Source organism: Filicampus tigris, chromosome 10 (assembly GCF_054856515.1).
Source record: "Filicampus tigris isolate MCC_2025a chromosome 10, RoL_Ftig_1.0, whole genome shotgun sequence".
Classification (NCBI taxonomy): Eukaryota; Metazoa; Chordata; class Actinopteri; order Syngnathiformes; family Syngnathidae; genus Filicampus; species Filicampus tigris.
In genome coordinates, this window is record NC_141226.1 from 22,743,600 (window position 1) to 22,761,963 (window position 18,364).

Here is an 18,364-nt window from a genome sequence, read left to right on the forward strand (position 1 = left end):
CCATTAAATAGACAAAGTAAAAAACGAATGTGGAATGTTTTATTTTATTATTGCTGATGTATTATACATTAGATATACGAGGTCTACACACCTGTGTTCAAATGCCAAGTTTTGTGATGTTGAAAAGGAGATTAAGTACCTGAAAAATCCCATAGAATAAAAGAAAAATATTTTTCAACAGTTGAAAAATAGAAAATTACATAGACGGAAAAAAATGGGCTTCCATGCTGCCATCGCATTGCTTAGTGCTTTTTTGTTAAAGTGGAAGTCAATCCAAAACGTTTATTTACAAAAATGTGTTGGCATCGTCGTTAATATTTCATTTGTGGAATATGAGTTAAACAGCAAAATCCACCCATTTTTAGCTATCACAGAAGGCGGCCATTTTGCCACTTGTTGTCATCTGAACATGACATCACAGTTGCTCAGGTAACAACCAATCAAGGCTCACCTTTTTTTCTGAAGCTGAGCCATGATTGGTCGTTACCTGAGCCCTGAGCAACTGGGATGTTATTTTCAGTCGATAGAAATTACAAAATGGCCGCCTCCTGAGATGGCTAAAAACGGGTGGATTTTACTGCTTAACTCACATTTCACAAATACAATATGAATCAGAATGCCACGTTTTGACTAGTGGAGGCGCATAGAACATATTATTGCAAAGAAAATGTTGTGGTTGACTTCCCTTTTAATGAGCGGTATGATATTCATGACAAAATATACCTGCTGAAATTACGGTCAAAGATTTTATTAGTTTCATAAGTCTAAACCAAAAGCTCCCAAGCGCATTTAACATGAACGTGAATTGGTTAATTGTGAACACAGCCATATCCCAGTCATAGGAGGGTGTGCACACTTGTGCAGTCACATTATTTCAGTTGCTTATTTTTACTACCCTTCTTGAATTTTTTTGTTTTTCATTTGCGTTTTACAGGTATACTATAATGGAAAAGATTCTGAAATTATCTATCGGGCTCTCATTGTTATATCACAAAACCCAGGAATTTGACCAGGGGTGTGTAGACTTTTTCTATCCACTGTAAATGATATTCTTTCACAAATGAATACGTTTTATTTTACATTGTCAGAGCAAAGTTCACCAGCTGTGCCAATAACATCAGTACGAAATGGTTGCAAACAAAGTGACCAACATGTTTTCTGCAATTTCTCAATATAAATGTGCGCAGTTAATTCGGATAACGTCTTTGTTTCTTCAACTTTAAACCGATGGACAAATGCGCTAACAAAGGCCTTGGTCAAAGTTTTTTACCAGGCGTTTGATGTGGAGCAGTTTTTGCCGAAGTTCTTTGCTCTCCCTTTTCTTTGCTTGATAATCTGGTGCCTAAAAGAGACATGTATAGACATAATGTAAATGTTTGTACACCATTGTCGGGAAAATGTTTCATTCTGTAAAAAAAATCATGAATATTGAGGGGAAAACAATAACAATGTTACAGATTAAAAAGTACGGTACATTGCACTAATATATATATATATATATATATATATATATATATATATATATGTTTCATATATATATATATATATATATATATATATATATATATGTTTCACTTACCATTTTGAGATCTTTTAGTCTGTTATATTCATCAGTCACACCCTGAGAATGGAACCAGAATAATGTAATAAATACGCTTACGTAGTCAGCATTTTTTTTTTTTCACGTCACACCACCAAACAAAAAAAGGTCACAATATATATACACTCAAATACCGCTGATTTTACAAATTATTTTAGGGTGAAATCTATGGCTTATTCGGTGAATACGACTGATAGAGCTTAATTTGATTCAAGTGGAAATGTATAAATGCCCAGTGCATGTGAACTACTTCTAAGCCCCTCATCCTTTGTTTGACGTTCCTAAGAAAGAATACGTCACAGGTACAGAATGTCGATTGGCAAACATATTCCCAAGAGTAGCTACCTGATATTTCATGGAATCCTTGTCCAGTGAGTCCAGTTCTCGACTCAGCTTGCCAATCTGGCCACAGATGTCATCCATTTCTTCACACAGGCTCTTATAACGAGCAAGCGAGGAGTCAAAATCTCGTCTGTACTGCCGACGCTGCTGGTCCGAGAGGATTTCGGGGTACTGACTGCACAGGCGGGGGGGGTGGGGTGGGGGGTCGTGTGCGCAGAGTAAATGCTTAATTTCATTTTATTTGAAGAATTTGCATGTGCAAGAGCCAAAGCAGCCTCACTATTACATTGGCTTTTGGTTACATACTGTACATCCAAAAATGCATTTTTTAAATTTTTTTTTTACACATTTGGAATGCTTATTTTTGGTGCTTCCAGCAAGTAATTGACACTGCTTTGTTGTGATTACAAACCAATGTTGCAGCAAAACTACTACATTTTCTGTGTGATTATGTAGTAGCGGTAGTGTCAGCGGAGGAAGAAGTCACCTGAAGAGATGTTGGTCTTGGTCTTGGTCCAACTCATTAGCAGTGTCTCCTCCAGCGGTGTCAGACGTTTCATTTCGGAACACCGCCATCTGCCGAGCAGCTCGATCCCCGTGGCTCCTCTGGACCCTTGAGGCATGTTTCCTGCCGCTGTCTGCGTCATCTGAGGAGCTGCTGCACGCTACATGCCTGCTGTTCTGGTACGGATGCTCTGCCTCTTGATGCTTGCTACTAACCTGACAGAAGCTAGAAAAGTACACACTAAAGCAAATTACTGTGTAAAAATAACAGACAACGTGGCAACAGGACGATGGTATGGTTTTCTGAAAAAAAAAGAAGGGATATTTGAACAGAACAGCCTGACAGCAACGAGATGCTTTTTTTAAACTGCCGTCAAGAGCGCTTTTAGACTAGATGCTTATTAGAATTGACACCAACCCTTTTCATTTTCAACTCTGGTGCTACAATTTAGACTGTCTGACAACAAAACAAACACTATACTATACGCACCTGTCGCTGTTCAAATATTCATCGCCGTAAATGAGGCCTGTATCGTGACAGTAAGAAGCCACTCTGTTTCCCTCACGAAGGTCAGAAGCTGCTTTCTCTGATATGACAACAGTTGGTGCCTGTTGGGTGCTCCTTCCTTCTCCAACATGGTTTACCTAACGCAGCAAAGAGACACACACCAAAGGGGGCAAACATTTTCACACTTAAGTAGAAGTACAGATACTTTTGTAATAACAATACAATAAATAAAAATAAAATAAATAAACAAACACATAAATAAACAAATACAAAAAAACCCTACTTTAATGAACGTTTTTGGTACTCAATTACTGCCCACCACTAAAAGAAGCTAGTAAAAGCAAAAATGTGTGTCAGAATTGTTTAATGAAGTACATACATAGTAGATGGAGTGTAGCTGTGGATTTCACTTTTATGAGTCTAGACGTGAGACATGCTGTGCAGGAGTGCACTTCAATATAATCAGGAGCACATTAAGAAAGGTTAAATCCAGTGTAAAATAAGTACAGTAGAATTTTACAATACAGCTTCCAAAGTTGCAGCCATTTGTAACTGAAGCAACAACAAACAACTGGGCTACTGGCAATCTGATGTCAGATGATGCAATGCATCATTAATGGCTTCTAGTCTTTGACCTATATCTGGATAAAGAATAATGAGTACGGCATGGGGGGGAAAGCAGCTGGTGAAATAGATCTGATAAACATCAAAGCTCATTCAGCAAATGTAGATGATCTCATAGAGCTTTCTCCGGTTTGTGTCGTCACTGACCCTATGCTATTATCCGCTTAGTCATATTATTTAAGGACACAAAGTGACTCATTTAAAGACCCTTTAAAGTGACTATACAGTGTTTTGGTTTTCAATGCATTATGCGTTATATGTTTGAAGATAATTGATAATAAACTACTGTACAGGGAGTCCTCATTTTACGAACGAGTTCCGTTCCTGCACTGGCGGTGTAACCTGAATTTTCGCGTATGTCGGATTTCACCGTTAAAGTCGAAATTTACATCAAAATGCTTGGCATAAAACACGAAAATACATTAAAAATAAAGAGCACAAGATGCTGTACGTAGCATTACTGCTGGAAAGTGGATGGAGGAGGAGGACAGGACGGCGATAAAGGCGAAAAGGGCAGACACACGAGCGATACACTCTGCGCATGCTCAACCGCACTGCAAGGAATGCTGGTCTTTGTAGTACAAGAAGTGCTTGTATGCGGAAGTTTCGGTGTTTGGAGCGCAACCGCCGCAAATACACAAGCAGAGGTAAACAAGCTCAGAGACCCAGCACAAAAGCACACTTTTTGAGCGAGGAGGAAACCGGCCGCTTCATTCATGTGGTGAGTGACATGAATATCAAGTGTTTTATTGACAGTTGAAAGTAACATGCGGAAATGACGTGCATTTGAGTGACGACGCGGTGCATCGCCGTCACAGTGGGTGGTTCAAATGCCGGAGCAACTCTGTCCGTTCAATCATGTAAACGGGATATTCAGAATGTTTAAGAAATCAGAATTTTGACTTCAACCCGAATATTGACTGCATGTAAACTAGTCACTATGGTGCTGGGGACAAAATGGAGGAGGAGGAGGAGGAGGAGGAGTAGGCACGGGCGTCGTAAAGTCGTAACGTCGTAGGTTGCCTACGTCGTAACATGAGGACTGCCTGTACTTAGCACTCAATTGTAGGAATACAGTTCGAAATAGTCATTTCAATTGTCCTGACTACCTGAAACGAATGCGTTGCCCTTCCACATATAAGAAATTTAGTGTCTTCATTCGTGTCAGTGTTATCCAACACAACTGCCAGTTGCTTGGTTACTATTATGTTTGGCCCATTTCTATCACTACAGCGTACGGTTAGCTAGCTAGCTACTCCTTTACCCTGAAAATGGAACTTCCCAAGCAAGGACGGGATGCCACGGATGAGCCCACTGCCCGTCTGCCGGCCAAGAGGAGCGCTGTAAGCCTGTTAGCTTGTGAGCTCGCTCATGGCCAGCACCTCCTCCGGTGGCATTTAGCAGCCACTGGAAGCTTTAAGCAGACATTAGATATGGATGCGGCTCAAACATGTACTTATGTGTAGGCTTAAGAAAGTTGCTCGGACAAAGTTACATCCATTTTTCAGCAGGGTGTGGTTCCACATATTCAGCGGACAAGCCCGTAGCATTTGAAAGGAGAGACAGCGGCATTGAATCCTCAATTTATACTTGATGACTTTTTTAAATTGTTCTAATTTGCCAGGGTTGTTAACAACACTCATCCCTGTGATACTTGTGAAATTTACAGGCCATGCCTTTTTTCATTTGTTTGGTGAAGTACTTTAATTGTGTTGTTTTAAAGTGTGAAAGGTACGATGAATAAAGATTTGATTTGATTTGATTTGAATTGAGTTGATTTTATTTTGATTGGATTGCTTTGGCTCCATCTGGTGGCATCTTGGTGCCAAGGATATATAATTTTCTTAATTTAGTAAAGCTTTTTTTGTGATTATTATTATTTAATGCTTCAATGCCTTTATTTCAAACGTACTGTATTTCCAATCCAATTCCTTACAGATTAAACTAATAGGGTAGTCTTCAGTTCATGTTAATTTAAATAACAATTTTACACCATTACAATAATTCGGATGTAGTGTTGTATGTTGCGACTAGTACTGCACATCACATTTGGTCATATATTATACTGTTCCTGCGTTCTTGTACCACAAGGAGGTAACTTTTAGGCGGCTGTGCAAAGCCGGCCAGACTGAATCATTTACTGCCACTGCTCTGTGGGGATTCACAATGTGGCAACCCGAACCTTTTATACATTATACATGGCCATACATTAAATATGCCTTCCCTGCAAGGCAAAGCATCCTCACTGTGGTACATTAGTGGCCCAGCATTCAAAAGGAGCTGCCTCCCAATCACTGGGAGAATGTAGGCCAGGGCATCTCTGCATAAACACATTTTGCTGCCTTGCTCCTCGTAATGAGTTACACAAGAGGATACATTCCTGCTACACTAGTGAAGGCCGCACCGGGCTCCTGCTGGGAAGTACAAAAAAATGCAGTGGAAAAAAAAAGATCTGGAGCAGCATGCTAAATGTTACAGAATAAAAGTCAATGCTACATTTTGGCTTGAGACTGAAAGCTTTTTTATAAAACAAAGTTATTGGCAACCTATCATTAACATTTTAATAGGGAGTACAATGGTGCCTTGAGAAAGAAATTTGATGCAACACTTGCGTCTCAAATCAGCTAATTTTGAAGATGTGACCTCCATTATCCGTTTGTCTGTATTCTACTGCCCCAGGTGGCCAAGATGCATGCAACAGAAAGAGCAGCACAATGTCCACTGACTTAATTAAAAAAAAAAAAAAAAAAAAAGTGGCAAAAACTCTTTATATTCTATTCTGTCATTATGGTATTTTTTTTTTTTCATTTTTATTTTTTCAAATAAATATAATATAATATTACAAATTGCATTTTTATCTTAAGCAATATTATAAAGACTATATGCCTGTGAGTATTGTGACATTATCTGTCTACCGGTATGTAGCTCCACTGTCTGTGTTCGAATATCTATTGCTTAAAGGTTTATAAAACTGCAACATCGATGATATCCTGTTTTCTGAAGCTGGCACGTGATTGGTCGTTCCTGAGCCCTGAGTAGTTGTGATGTCATTTTCAGTCGACAGAAATGACAATATGGCCACCCCCTGAGATGGCTAAAAACAGGTGGATTTTGCTGCTTAACTCATATTCCGCAAACACAATATGAATCAGAATGCCGTGTTTCAATTAGTGGGCCTGCTGGGAACATATTCTTGAAAAAAAAATACGTTTGGGTTGATTTCCACTTCAACAAGGATCGCATTACTTCTTCATTGTCACAAGAAATCCTACAATGTGTGCTGTCATTGAAGCTATATAGTTAATGATCAATCAGAGTGAAACCTGGGTGTGCCTCAGATAAAGGCAACTATCTCCAAGTCAACAGCAGTTTGTAAAGTATGTGAAACTTGGTTGTGAATGGCCAGTTTCCACCAAACTGCGTTCCACAATAATCACTGTGATTATGTGTCAATCTGTAATGACCCACATGGCATCAAAATTCATCTGCCATTTAAAAAGTATCTATCCATCCATTTTCTAGCCGCAGCCTATCTCATCTGACTTTGAGTGATAGGTGAACTTCAGAAGAGCAGGTCGACAATCAATCTTTTTTTGTAATTAAAAAAATTAAAAGAATAATTTCTCACCCAATCCTGTACATTCTGCCCCTCTGACTGCCTGGCGAGAGGTTTGTCCCAGTAGATGTTAGCTTTGCCATGGCGCCAGATTTTGCTGCGAGTCTTCCAGGAGTAGAAAGCAGCCAGTGACAGGGCCAACACCACCATCAGACCCAATGCTAATGCTACCGCCTGAGAAAAAAGAGCATTTCGTGAAGTTAAATTGATACCTTACCTGTTATCGCAAGCATCTGACTCCTGATTTCAAGCCTTTGCAGAGCATAGTAAGCAACAGGTAATGCAAACATTTGTCTGTCTATTCAAAATACCATGTAATACAAATAGCGTTCCATTCATATTCAAGGTAACACTACCTGTTCATTCATATACAACAGTTTTTCCCAACCTTTATTGAGCCAAGAGACATATTTTACGTGCACTCTCTGCCCTTAACCATAGTTAGTTGGGGTAAAAGGAACTTGCGGACCTTTGGCCAGAAACCACATAATTAGCCACATGGCTACACGGTCATTGCAAGTTATTCGGAACTGTCCTACTGACCTCCTCTGGGTCCATGAAGCAGTAGTGGTACAGGTACTGGTTGTACATGGGAAACCCCCCAGGAAAGCCAGCTCCTATGCTGCCACTAAAGCTGGGCCTGTCCGGAATGTTCTGGCACATCATCAGGATTGGATTGTACTGCATGCTCTGTGAGCTCTGAGACATTGGGTTGACCCCAATCACAAAAATGATGTCAATGATGCCCTGCAATTAAAAGAAAGTCGTTCACGGTCAATGCTTAGGCCTCAGAGGACCGGAACTGTAATTTTACGTATGATTTATGAGGTACAGTGTAGTGCCGTGAAAAAGTATTTACCATCTTCTTGATTTCAGATGACTTTTTAAGTGATTTATCACATTTAAATGTTTTGGATCATCAAGCCAATTCGAGTATCTCCCCAAAGACAACCTGAATTTGCCTTAATTTATATGATTTTGTTTAGACTTTATTCATTCTTTGTTATTTCATGAATATTTTATTGTTTCATATTAAGTGATTTTTCAGGAATGTCTGAATTTGCAAAATCATGTTTTTTTTTTAGTTTTTTTTTTTTTAATCAATTGTGTTACTTGACGTATCCTCCGCTTCAAAGTGCTTTAAAATTAACTCAATCACCCAAGCACTTAATTTCGGTTTTAAAGGCGCTAGCCGTGTCAATCTTAGGTTAGCTTAGCAATTAGCATGGCTTCTCCGTCTTTTCTTATCTTCCCTTTGTGAGAACGATAGTTATCAAAAATGTAAGCTTAATTGCCACTACAGAGACAATGATAACTGACTTAGGCGCGACTCCACAATGTGTTTCAGCCCACTAGTAGCCAGCCCAAGCTCATTTCCAACTAGCTGCCGTAGCGTAAGCAGCACAGAGCTCCCCTCGACCTCCGACTACCCGCGATAGTTGATGTGAAACCAGGGAACTTTTTTGGGACCATCTCAGCGGTTGATTCTCAGTTTTACTATTCAATGTGTTTTGATGAGGAGCAAAATGCAAATTTTGCCTCGCAATCTGCGACGCGACACCGCTTATTTCGAGCCTTGACTTGAATACCTGTAGTTTTTTCACTGAATACTTTTTTCAGGTCCTGAATACATGAATGGAATGCTGATTGAATATAAACCCTGTAGGGCCCTGAGATCTGCAGACTTGGGTCAATTAGTGGAACTGAGAGTTCAAGGTAAACATGGTGAAGCTGCATTTAGCTGTTACGTTGCACGCAAATGGAATAAGCTGCCAAAACAAGTGAAGTCAGCCCCGAGTGTAAATGCTTTTAAATCCAGGTTAAAAACGTTGCTTTTTTCTCATACCTTTGATTGAGGTCCTCTATACCATTTTAAATCTTTCTTTTTTAAAAAAAATTCTTTTATATATTTTAGAAACCCACTTTTATTTCTTTACTTTTAAATGTTTTTAAAGTTTTCTGCTAATGTGCTTGAATGTTGTAGTTTTGTTGGTTGCTTTTGTTTTCTCTACTTTGCTTTTGAAATGTTAACTGTTGTGTTTGTAAATGCTTGTAGGTGTTGTCTTTGCTTGTGTGAAGCACATTGAGTTGCCTTGTGTATGAAATGTGCTATATAAATCAAACTGCCTTGCCTTGCCCTTTTTTCACTCTGACTCAAGTAATTATTTGGAGGTCTACTTTTTACTTTTACCTGAGCCATATTATTCTAAAGTAACGGTACTTTCTTGACTACAATTTTTGGCGACTCTATCCACCTCTGCTCACCGCGACCGTGAAGAGGACGAGCAGTATGGAAAATAGCTGGATGTGTGTATGCACGTGCCTCACCTGAAGGACAGCTAAGATGGTGTCACAAATGAACACAGTGAGGTAAAAGCTGGACCCTCTCATGGCCCTCGAACGGGAGAAGCCCCCCACCAGAAACCCCAGAGAAACCAGGAAGTTGATGGCGGCCATGGAGATCATTGCCGCCTTGGCAGACTGCGGGGTCATGTAGGAGCTACTGTATCCGTAGCTTCCTCCGTAGTACCCCTGCCCCGCCCCTGGGACACTCCCTGCGCCACCAACGCTGTACCCAAATCCATTCACGTCCCACACCAAGGTTGACGCCACGCAGGCGAAGATGAGGAAAGACATGAGCACCGTGGCTCCGTGGAAGGTTTTGACGAAACCGGGAGGCGAAAACCATCGGTGGAAGTGCTGAGGCGTCTCCTCCATGTAGTGCGGGTCTGCGGGGGGTTTTGAGGTGTAGCTGACATAATAGCTCTGGGGGGAGTGCACGCTTTTCGGGGGTCGGAAGCTGTGGGAGGTGCTGCTGTAGGGCGGGCTGTACAGAGGTGGGCTGTCATAGTGCCGAGGTTCATACATGATTTAGTGCCGCGGTGACTAAAATTTCACCTGGGGGAAGGAGAGACAAACGATTGGATGATTTAGGAATGCAGATTCAATTCATTTTACAGTGGACATTGGTAAATTTGTACTCTCTAATGGAGGGTTTGCTAACTTTTTGGAAACTGGGTACAGATTAACACAAAGGCTACCAGTCTTATTTTTATAGTTATTTATATAGTTGTAGTTACATTCAACACGCGTGAGCTATTTAAAAAAAAAAAAGTATACTCAAGTATTTGTACATCTATTCATGTACAGCCAGTGAGTACGTTTGCTACTTTTGCTCCCCCGACCTCCCGCTCAGTGAGGCCGGGGCTGATGAGTTAGTCTACACGGTCCCTACTTCCATGCCAACAAAATTGTAGCGCAAAGTGCAGTCTAACTGTGCGCAAACGGTGGAGTTCTTTCTTTTGGAATTTTCGTCGAAGTGCGCAGCTAGAAAGGGGCGCTTGCGCCGTTGTGGGGGTGAACACAGGCCGGCTTCTTTGCCAGCCACTGCAATCGACCCCCCAATCGGCTTCAGCGCAGAGGCCAGCGGCCCACATGGCGGAATCCGACTCACTGCAATCCCTGCAGGAGATCGGCGTGTGCGCAAAGTACATTTAAAAGGAACTGCAAGAAGATCTCCACTTGCGGTTGATGTAAAGTTGGTTGCGTGTGAAGTGGGTACTTGGAGACCACCTTCCACCCCTGATCGTGCGTCTGTGTGTGATTTGAAAATACCAATTTGTTGCATTTCTGTACTTCACTGCTCCTCACTGACGATAATCCGCTCTCAGGTTTCAGTGGCCCTCACAATTCACCTCTCCTGCGGAACTCAAACCAACAGGCTTTTAATAATTCAGACTGAAGGCAGATGAGAGGCAAGGCCGGCCATGTTTGGAGTTTACTCTAAAGAGAACAATCATGTGTTACCTTTGCGTGCATCTGCACGGAAAAGCAGCAAACAAATTAATAAGCTTAAAAAGGTTTGACTGTTGATCAATAGCAGGTGTGGAAATCTCTCACTGCCTCACAATTGGATTTCATTACAATTCAGAGAGCCACAATGCGATTTGATTGCAGATATTATTTACCAATGCCTCTTGAATCAATGTGAATTTAACTTACTACAGCAGACCGCAGCTATTCTGTTCACAGAAATCCTTTTTTTTAAAATCTGAAATCTATCCTCAGCAGTTCAGTCCCAAACACTCCTTTTGTGCTACTTTTGTAACATCCTGTTGCCACAAGGTGGTGCCAAAGCCTTGGCTAATTGGAAAGCAGGTATTGGTATCAATGAAGCATGTTGACGTGATACGTCTTGACTTACAGATGTCGGTGTGGAGCTAAGTTTAGCCTTGGTCGTTACGAGAGTCTTTGCCGCAAGTGCATGTAAACGTACATTTTGATGTGTTTTCTTTTTTAAATCAAATCTTCTGTGAGCCTTTTTGAGGGTAGTTTTATAAAATGAGTTTGAAAACATTTGAACACAAGTGTTTGTGATCATAATTTGTAGCAAGTTTAAATAAAAACTATTAAGTTACCACAAAAAAAAAAAAGTCACAAGGTGGTCATTGCATTTTTTAAATAGCTATTCACAGTAGGATTTGTTTTAGGGTTTAATCTGATGCTCACACTTTACACTCAATTAAGATTACATTGAAAATGGACATTATTTTTTTCGTGAATGAAATTTCTAGGAGTAAGGGACCAAATTTAAAATCCACTCTACAAAAAAGTTCCTTGCTTTTATTTAATATTATTAGCCCAATCCAATACAAGAATGACAAACATTCTGACTTTACAAAGATAATATGTCGAGGTTACTATCAGAGTGGCACTTGTTTGCAGTTATGGCCTCTCATACAAAAGCAATTGACGTAGCACGAAAACAACTTTCAACAATGTCCACATTAAACCAGAAAACACAGCAAAGCAACTTACCCGAACTTTCAACTTTGAGCCCGCCCGGTTAAGCCTGACACTTTAGTTTAGTCTCATTCCACGCCACGCACGGTGACCTCTTTCTCTTCTCATGATTCGACAGGAGGAAACACACAGAAGAAACGCCGTGGGCTTTCTTGTTGTCGCAGCCAGTGGAGCCGCTGCCACTCTGCTCGCGTCTCAACATCACGCGCGATCCACCAAAAGTGAGCCACGCGGCCCAACCCACGTTGGCCAACACGTGTAAAATTTGGCTGGGAAATGGCTGCACTTCAAAGGGCAGACCTTAATGAAAGTAACATTTATATTGATGATAAGATTATTATTATTATTAATAATAATAATAAAAATAATATTCAACAATATTAATAATAATAATACCACAAACGTTTGTGCTGAAGGTCCACAGTTCCCCTGACTTTTAGATAAGCCAACTAATTTCTAGATGAGGTGAAGAAAAATGAGTTTGGATATGTTTTTAAAAAATGTAAAATACTACACAGTATTTCAATTATAAAATATAAATTCCTGCTTATTAATGGCTAATGAACCATTTCATCCTATTTGCATTTCTTTTATTTGATTCATATTTTCTTGTAGTTTATAGCACATGACTTAAAAAATACTTCATGATGAATGATTAAATAATGAGATAAATAAATTAGAACAAAAAAAAAAACCCAAATGAATACTTTTTTTTTCAAGGCATTTTTAAAATTTCTAAATTACCACAACAGGTGTACCTAATGCTGTGGCCAGTGAGTACATATAATTACATGCCAGTGACGAGACGTGGGGTTCATGTTCACTGACACTAGAGTCACATTTATAAATTTACGAGACAAACAGGATGGAAAGTGACAAAAAAAAAAGTGAAACTGCTGCATAGAATCTTGTCATTACACTTTACAGAGGGAAATATTTGTTCATTTTTATGATGATTATAACTGCTGACCCAATTCACCATCGGAAGCAATCCAAATACAACATAAGGATCAATCAAAAATATAGGAAATATTGAAATTATCTTGGAGTTGGGAGGCCTTTTTTCTGAACCTCTATATTTGAATTTCACTTTTTAAATTGAAATACTAAAATAACGGATTTGTTCCTGCAATAGTCTAAATTCTTGTGAAACACCTGTATGCTGCAAGGAAAGGAACCGCACACGTGATGCAGTAGTAAACCATTCTATTTGGTTGTTACCTTGTAAAAGTAACACTAGTTTCTTTACAATGCGAACGAATACAGTTATGTATTAACTCTTCTTTTGTTTATCTTTCAAATAAAAAGTTATAAAAAAATATAATGTACTGTACAGTCTCAACATGCAATCTCGTTTGTATGTTCTAATAGGTATCCAAACACATTGGAAAGAAAGGGTCTACAATTGATTTATTTCACAAATAAATTAACATTTATACAAACAAAAAGAAGCAAAAAGACATTGATCATCTTGATATGGTTGCAAAGGCCAACATCGGTAGTGCAAATAATACATGACACAATTGTAGAAAAAATTCTGTACATACTCGTGTTGCATCTCACAAGTTATAAGACATCAATCACATTAGTGTGTATTCACAATAATATAACAAAACAAAGTGTTATTTCTTAGATCCAGTTGTATCTTGGTCAAAAGCACGGATTCTGTTTTTTATGTGACTCAGTTTGGCTTTCAAGTAGTCACAACGTTGCTTTTTCTCCCAAAAAGCAGGATCCTGTAACAGAAAATCAAAACCTACAATCACTCAAGGTTCGCTTCTTCTCTTGTGCCAGCTGCCGTCTACATCATCATCACCATCATCGTCATCATTATCACTTACGCTCTTTTTCTGCTCAAATTGCTTCACAATGTTTTGAATCCTGCCTTGGTCCTGGAAAAAAAAAAGAACACATTCATGGTATTGTTTGTCTATTGAACGTAACCGCCCACGATGGAGGGAGGGCGATTCCTATAATTGCGACAAATGTGTGAAATATTGATTGGCAATTGGCATGGGTCACCGCATATCCTACCTCTCTGCTTTGTCCATCTGTGATGAGTCGCGCCATGACAGCATCCAGCTCACCGAACTTACTCAGGGTGGCACTGATGTCTTTGTAAAGCTCTTTGTACTCCTGATACTGGTCATTGAACACAGCTTTGTATTTTTCCCTTTCTTCCACACAGCTGATCTCCGGGTATTTCCTGCAGGGACAGATATGACAGTTAAGTTGTCACACGGACTCTCCAATGGCCATTGGTGCAAAATGTCTCCAAATTGTTGGCTCACATGATATAGTCTGCAATGACGTGCACTTTGGGGATGCACGCAGGCGCCGTGCTTTGGTTCCGGATGGCCGAGGTGAGCACGCGCTGCTTGTTTTGACCTTTGTTTCCTCTCATGTCTGCTTCAGTCTTGAATGAAATGTGTTTTGCTTTTGGTGTTGCCAGGAGTCTGGAGCGAGGGCTCTCCCCTGGATTCTGAAGGTACAAAAAACGTTTGCCAGCATCTGAACGTACACTACTCATCAAACGTGATAGGGCTTACGGGTGAAATTTCAGGAGGGAACTAAAAATGCAATTTCTTTTAATCTTTTGAATGCGCATTTCCAACTATAAAGTGTTTTACGACAATTTGTCCACTTCTATGCCTTCCCGTGACTCCTCCAGTCTCTCTGTTGTAACCTGCAAGGTTATTATAGTTACCAAAAACAAACGAAATAACTAAAACTAAGATTGAACAAATGTTGATGAAATAAAATAAAAATGAGAGTGTTTTAAAAAAAAAAAAGCGAAACTAAATTTTATGACTACAAAACAAACTAAAACTACTTGGAATTATAGCGAAAATCTCCTTTGTTTTTTTTCTTTGTCAATTCATTTCATACAAGAGCTTTCGGGGTTTATTTTTTAATTTTTTATGTCAGCTTGGACAGTTTTACAATGACTGTGCTTTACGGCCATACGGAACATTTGGTTATCTGTTTATTATTTGAATGATACCTTTTGCTGCTTTTGTTATGCAATACTTACTGTGACCTTTTTTAATCTTAAACATAAGAAATACCCTGTAATAATAAAAACTAAAACTAATACTAAAACTAATAAAAACGAAACTAAAACAGAACATTTATTTAAAAAAAAATTAGCAAGAGCTAACAGTCTTACTCTAATTAAAACGAACTGAATTTGAAAAACAAAAGTCAAAACGAAATAAAAACAAATTGAAAAATCCAAATCTCTTATGACACTGTGATGAAAACTATAAACTCAGCGGCCACTTCTCTCTGAGGACATTCTGGCTGAAGACTCACCGCTGTCAGTTTCACTGCACATGCATGATAATTGAACTGACTGCTGAACTGCACCTTGTACATGTTTACATATTTAAGAGAACTGAACAGGGCATTACATTTAATTAAACAATCCCCCTAAATTATTGTGGGGGCGGAATCGCTCAAACTGCCATATATCGTCTCCACATGTGACAGCAGAACTTACTGCACCTTGTCTCTTTGTGTCACATATTGAATACGCTAAAGCAACTGCACAGTCAATTAAATTATGTTAAAGTCTTTGCCAGCGAAGAAAAGCTGATACACCAATACCAAATAAAAGCCAACTCACAGCAGATTCTCTTGACTGACGTTAAATTACATCAGATTTGCTCACTCCTTTTGTTCTGCGGCTGATTTTGGCTTGTGTACTTTCATTAGTGGGATTGCTAATGTCACTGATTATAAATCTGCTGCCTGATAAAAAAAAAAAAAAAAAAAAATCTAATTAAAATAACTTGGAAGACGTTTTGGTGATGTGATGCACCAATGGCATTTATAACTTTTGGATTTGCTGAGTGTGAATAGAAGTAATGGACATTTAAAAAAAAAAAAAAAAGGGCATAAAATGTTCTAGATAACGGTGTTAAACGCAGAACGCTAAATAACATGCTAGTTCTGGAACAACATTTGCAACCGTGGACTTAAATAATCAAGAAATGTTTGTTGACGATCAAAACTAACAAAATAACAAAAACTATAATATATTATATATGATATGATATATATGATATGCTATATAAATATAGTATAGTAACATCAAGTGACAAAATGCCCCCCCCCCCCAAAGATGGATAAATATTATATTCATCATCATCATCTCATCATATTCCACGCAATTGTAATTAGAATGCCGTGTTTAGACTCATGTGGGCGGACAAAACATTTCTGGGCAGACAATTTTGGGGTTGACTTCCGTTTGTGTTCCTCACCATGGCCTTGTCCTCAAAGTCCACCTTCTCCCTCCGTCTGGCCTCATACCGCCACATCTTCAGACAAACCAGAAAACTCCCCAGATACATGGTCATGTTGATGAAGATGAAAGCGGTTCCGGCCATCTGGCCCCCTTCGACTCGACACAGACCAGCCAGGATGGGGTTGATACCGACGGTCATGTAGCACAGCCCCCCGCGGTTCAAGTCGTTCACGTAGACTATGGCTGCCGCCATATAGAGTAGGAACAGTATTACGTTGATCAAGGCCTCGGTCAGAGGCCACCAGGGCGCATCGAGGAGGATGGTGCGATAATACATGGTCATGCCCAACACCAGGAGGATCATTGTCAAGACCCAACACACTCCTGCCACTGACACGACAAAGGGAGTCATAGGCCCACTGTAGCTGTACCCCGACAGGCCCAGTCCGTTGTTGTAGACGCCGTTATATAGCCCGTATGTGTTGGACCATTCGCTGTCTTTGTGGATATAGCCGATGACACAAGCCACGACCATAGCCCCGAAAAGAAGCTCAATGCCCGCCAGAAGTCGGAGCAAGCCTGGCCATGACTTCAAGTAAGAATACTTTTGGTTGTAAACCTCCAACTTCTCAGCATAGTACTCGGCGGGATGGATGCTCGTGAGTAGAGAATCGTTATTCGGGCTTTGGTTGCTTTCTTTCAAAAAAGGCTTTTCCGGGGTTTCGTCCCATTTCCTGCGCTCCAGAAAGGGACTTACTGGAGGGCTCACCCTGGTTCCGTTAGGGAGGATCTTGACCTGACCGCTGCTGGCTTCAGAGTCATCCACACCGGTTCTTCCCCACTTCCACTTCATGCTGCCCCATGAATCGGGGATGAGGGATTTCAGCTTACTCAAACTGCCTTTTGAGTCGGTAATGTCCTTCTGTGCATAAGGTGGCGCGCTGGATGCACTGCTTGTGGAGTCGTCATCATCACCTGCGCTGCTTTCCGGTGTGGGCCCACCCACACGGGCGCTCCAGTGGGCTTCTGCATTGTGTGGGCTAATTTCGGTGATTCACTGAAAAAGAAAAAAAAAAATAGTCATGACATAATCGTTCTGTGAAAAGAAACCAAATGTTATTACTTTTTGATGTCTCTGGATACAAATTAAACCTTGACTAATGGAGGCTGCACCCAAAAAACAAAACAAAAAAAACTAAGGGTGTCCAATGTTTTTATTCCAAGGGCCCACGTGTACTGGAAATTCTGTTATCGTCTGATGAAACCAATTTTGAATAAAAAAAAAACATGTGTTTGTCTTGAAGAGATTGTGCAAAACTTGCACATGTTATAGATCACATCAACGGTGGAAACATTTTGAAATGATTTCAGTCTGACATTTTTTTCAAATGCAACAACAACTGACATTGAATAGGGGTGTGTAAACATTTTATATCCACTCCATTATTATATATACATTTATTAACTGAAACAGCTAGGCGATGAAGCAAAAAAGTCAAGAATCTTTCAGGATTGAGCATCGGTAAAATCACATCTGCACATTCAGAACCAAAACAAGCAATTTGTACTAAGCTGACCTTGACACGGAGCAGAAAGTGACGCAAACACTTTGCAATTCATGCTATTTGCCGTTGTATCGGATTTATTTCTATCACGTGGGGGGGGGGGGGGTTTGAACAGAAATGTTGTTACTATTTTAGTTGCGAATAGGTGCAAAAACAAGAAAACATGAGATGAGAATGAACTTCTTCTCTTCTCCTGCCTTGCCACTAGTATAGAAAAGTGTAGAAAATAAGTGTAGGCAAACGACACGGCATTTCATAATCAACTGTTTGACAAGGCTGAGTTCGAACGCAACACTATATTGAACTTTTGTCCATCATAAAGGTGTACTGGCTTACTGTCAAGCAATACAGCAACAAAGCACAACATTGCTAACTTGAAAATGTCACTTTACCTGACAACGTAAACTAGCCGAGGTCCAGACTTACCTTCAGGCCTTCTCCATGTCTTATTGCTCCACTGTGGAGGTGTTTAGTTTCTGCCCTGGAACTGATATGGACAGCAAAATGGCTGCTCTGCCTGCCGGGCCCTCTCGGCCCAGCCGTTCTCAAT

At 40.0% G+C, this 18,364-nt stretch overlaps 1 protein-coding gene, 1 long non-coding RNA gene and 1 pseudogene across 3 annotated transcripts; 1 reads left to right on the top strand and 2 right to left on the bottom strand.

The window, feature by feature from the left end:
- Nucleotides 1-25: 25 nt before the first annotated feature.
- LOC147141386 (occludin-like) lies at nt 26-12,200 on the bottom strand. The gene is made up of 9 exons (XM_086043841.1): nt 12,013-12,200; nt 9,523-10,092; nt 7,738-7,941; nt 7,207-7,368; nt 2,937-3,091; nt 2,430-2,672; nt 1,946-2,117; nt 1,580-1,621; nt 26-1,342 (listed from the first exon to the last, which is right to left on the bottom strand). Exons 2-9 carry the CDS (start codon nt 10,060-10,062, stop codon nt 1,241-1,243), a joined length of 1,620 nt encoding a protein of 539 aa, XP_085899967.1. The 5' UTR covers nt 10,063-10,092; nt 12,013-12,200; the 3' UTR covers nt 26-1,240.
- Nucleotides 4,163-17,241, top strand: LOC147141387 (uncharacterized). Its single transcript, XR_015088471.1, has 4 exons — nt 4,163-4,299; nt 12,116-12,218; nt 14,186-14,360; nt 14,450-17,241. It is a non-coding gene; the product is annotated as an uncharacterized LOC147141387 (long non-coding RNA).
- LOC147141388 (MARVEL domain-containing protein 2-like) lies at nt 13,391-17,281 on the bottom strand (annotated as a pseudogene). Its single transcript, XR_015088470.1, has 5 exons — nt 16,266-17,281; nt 14,289-14,479; nt 14,032-14,203; nt 13,839-13,889; nt 13,391-13,733 (listed from the first exon to the last, which is right to left on the bottom strand). The product of XR_015088470.1 is annotated as an MARVEL domain-containing protein 2-like (transcript).
- Nucleotides 17,282-18,364: the final 1,083 nt, after the last annotated feature.

Coding starts and splice junctions, on each gene's coding strand:
- LOC147141386 (XM_086043841.1), bottom strand. CDS start 10,062: ATGTATGAACCTCGGCACTATGACAGCCCACCTCTGTACAGCCCGCCC. Junction 2,118..2,429: donor CAAGACCAACATCTCTTCAG/GTGACTTCTTCC, acceptor CCGCCTGTGCAG/TCAGTACCCCGAAATCCTCT. Junction 1,622..1,945: donor AGGATTCCATGAAATATCAG/GTAGCTACTCTT, acceptor TTCCATTCTCAG/GGTGTGACTGATGAATATAA.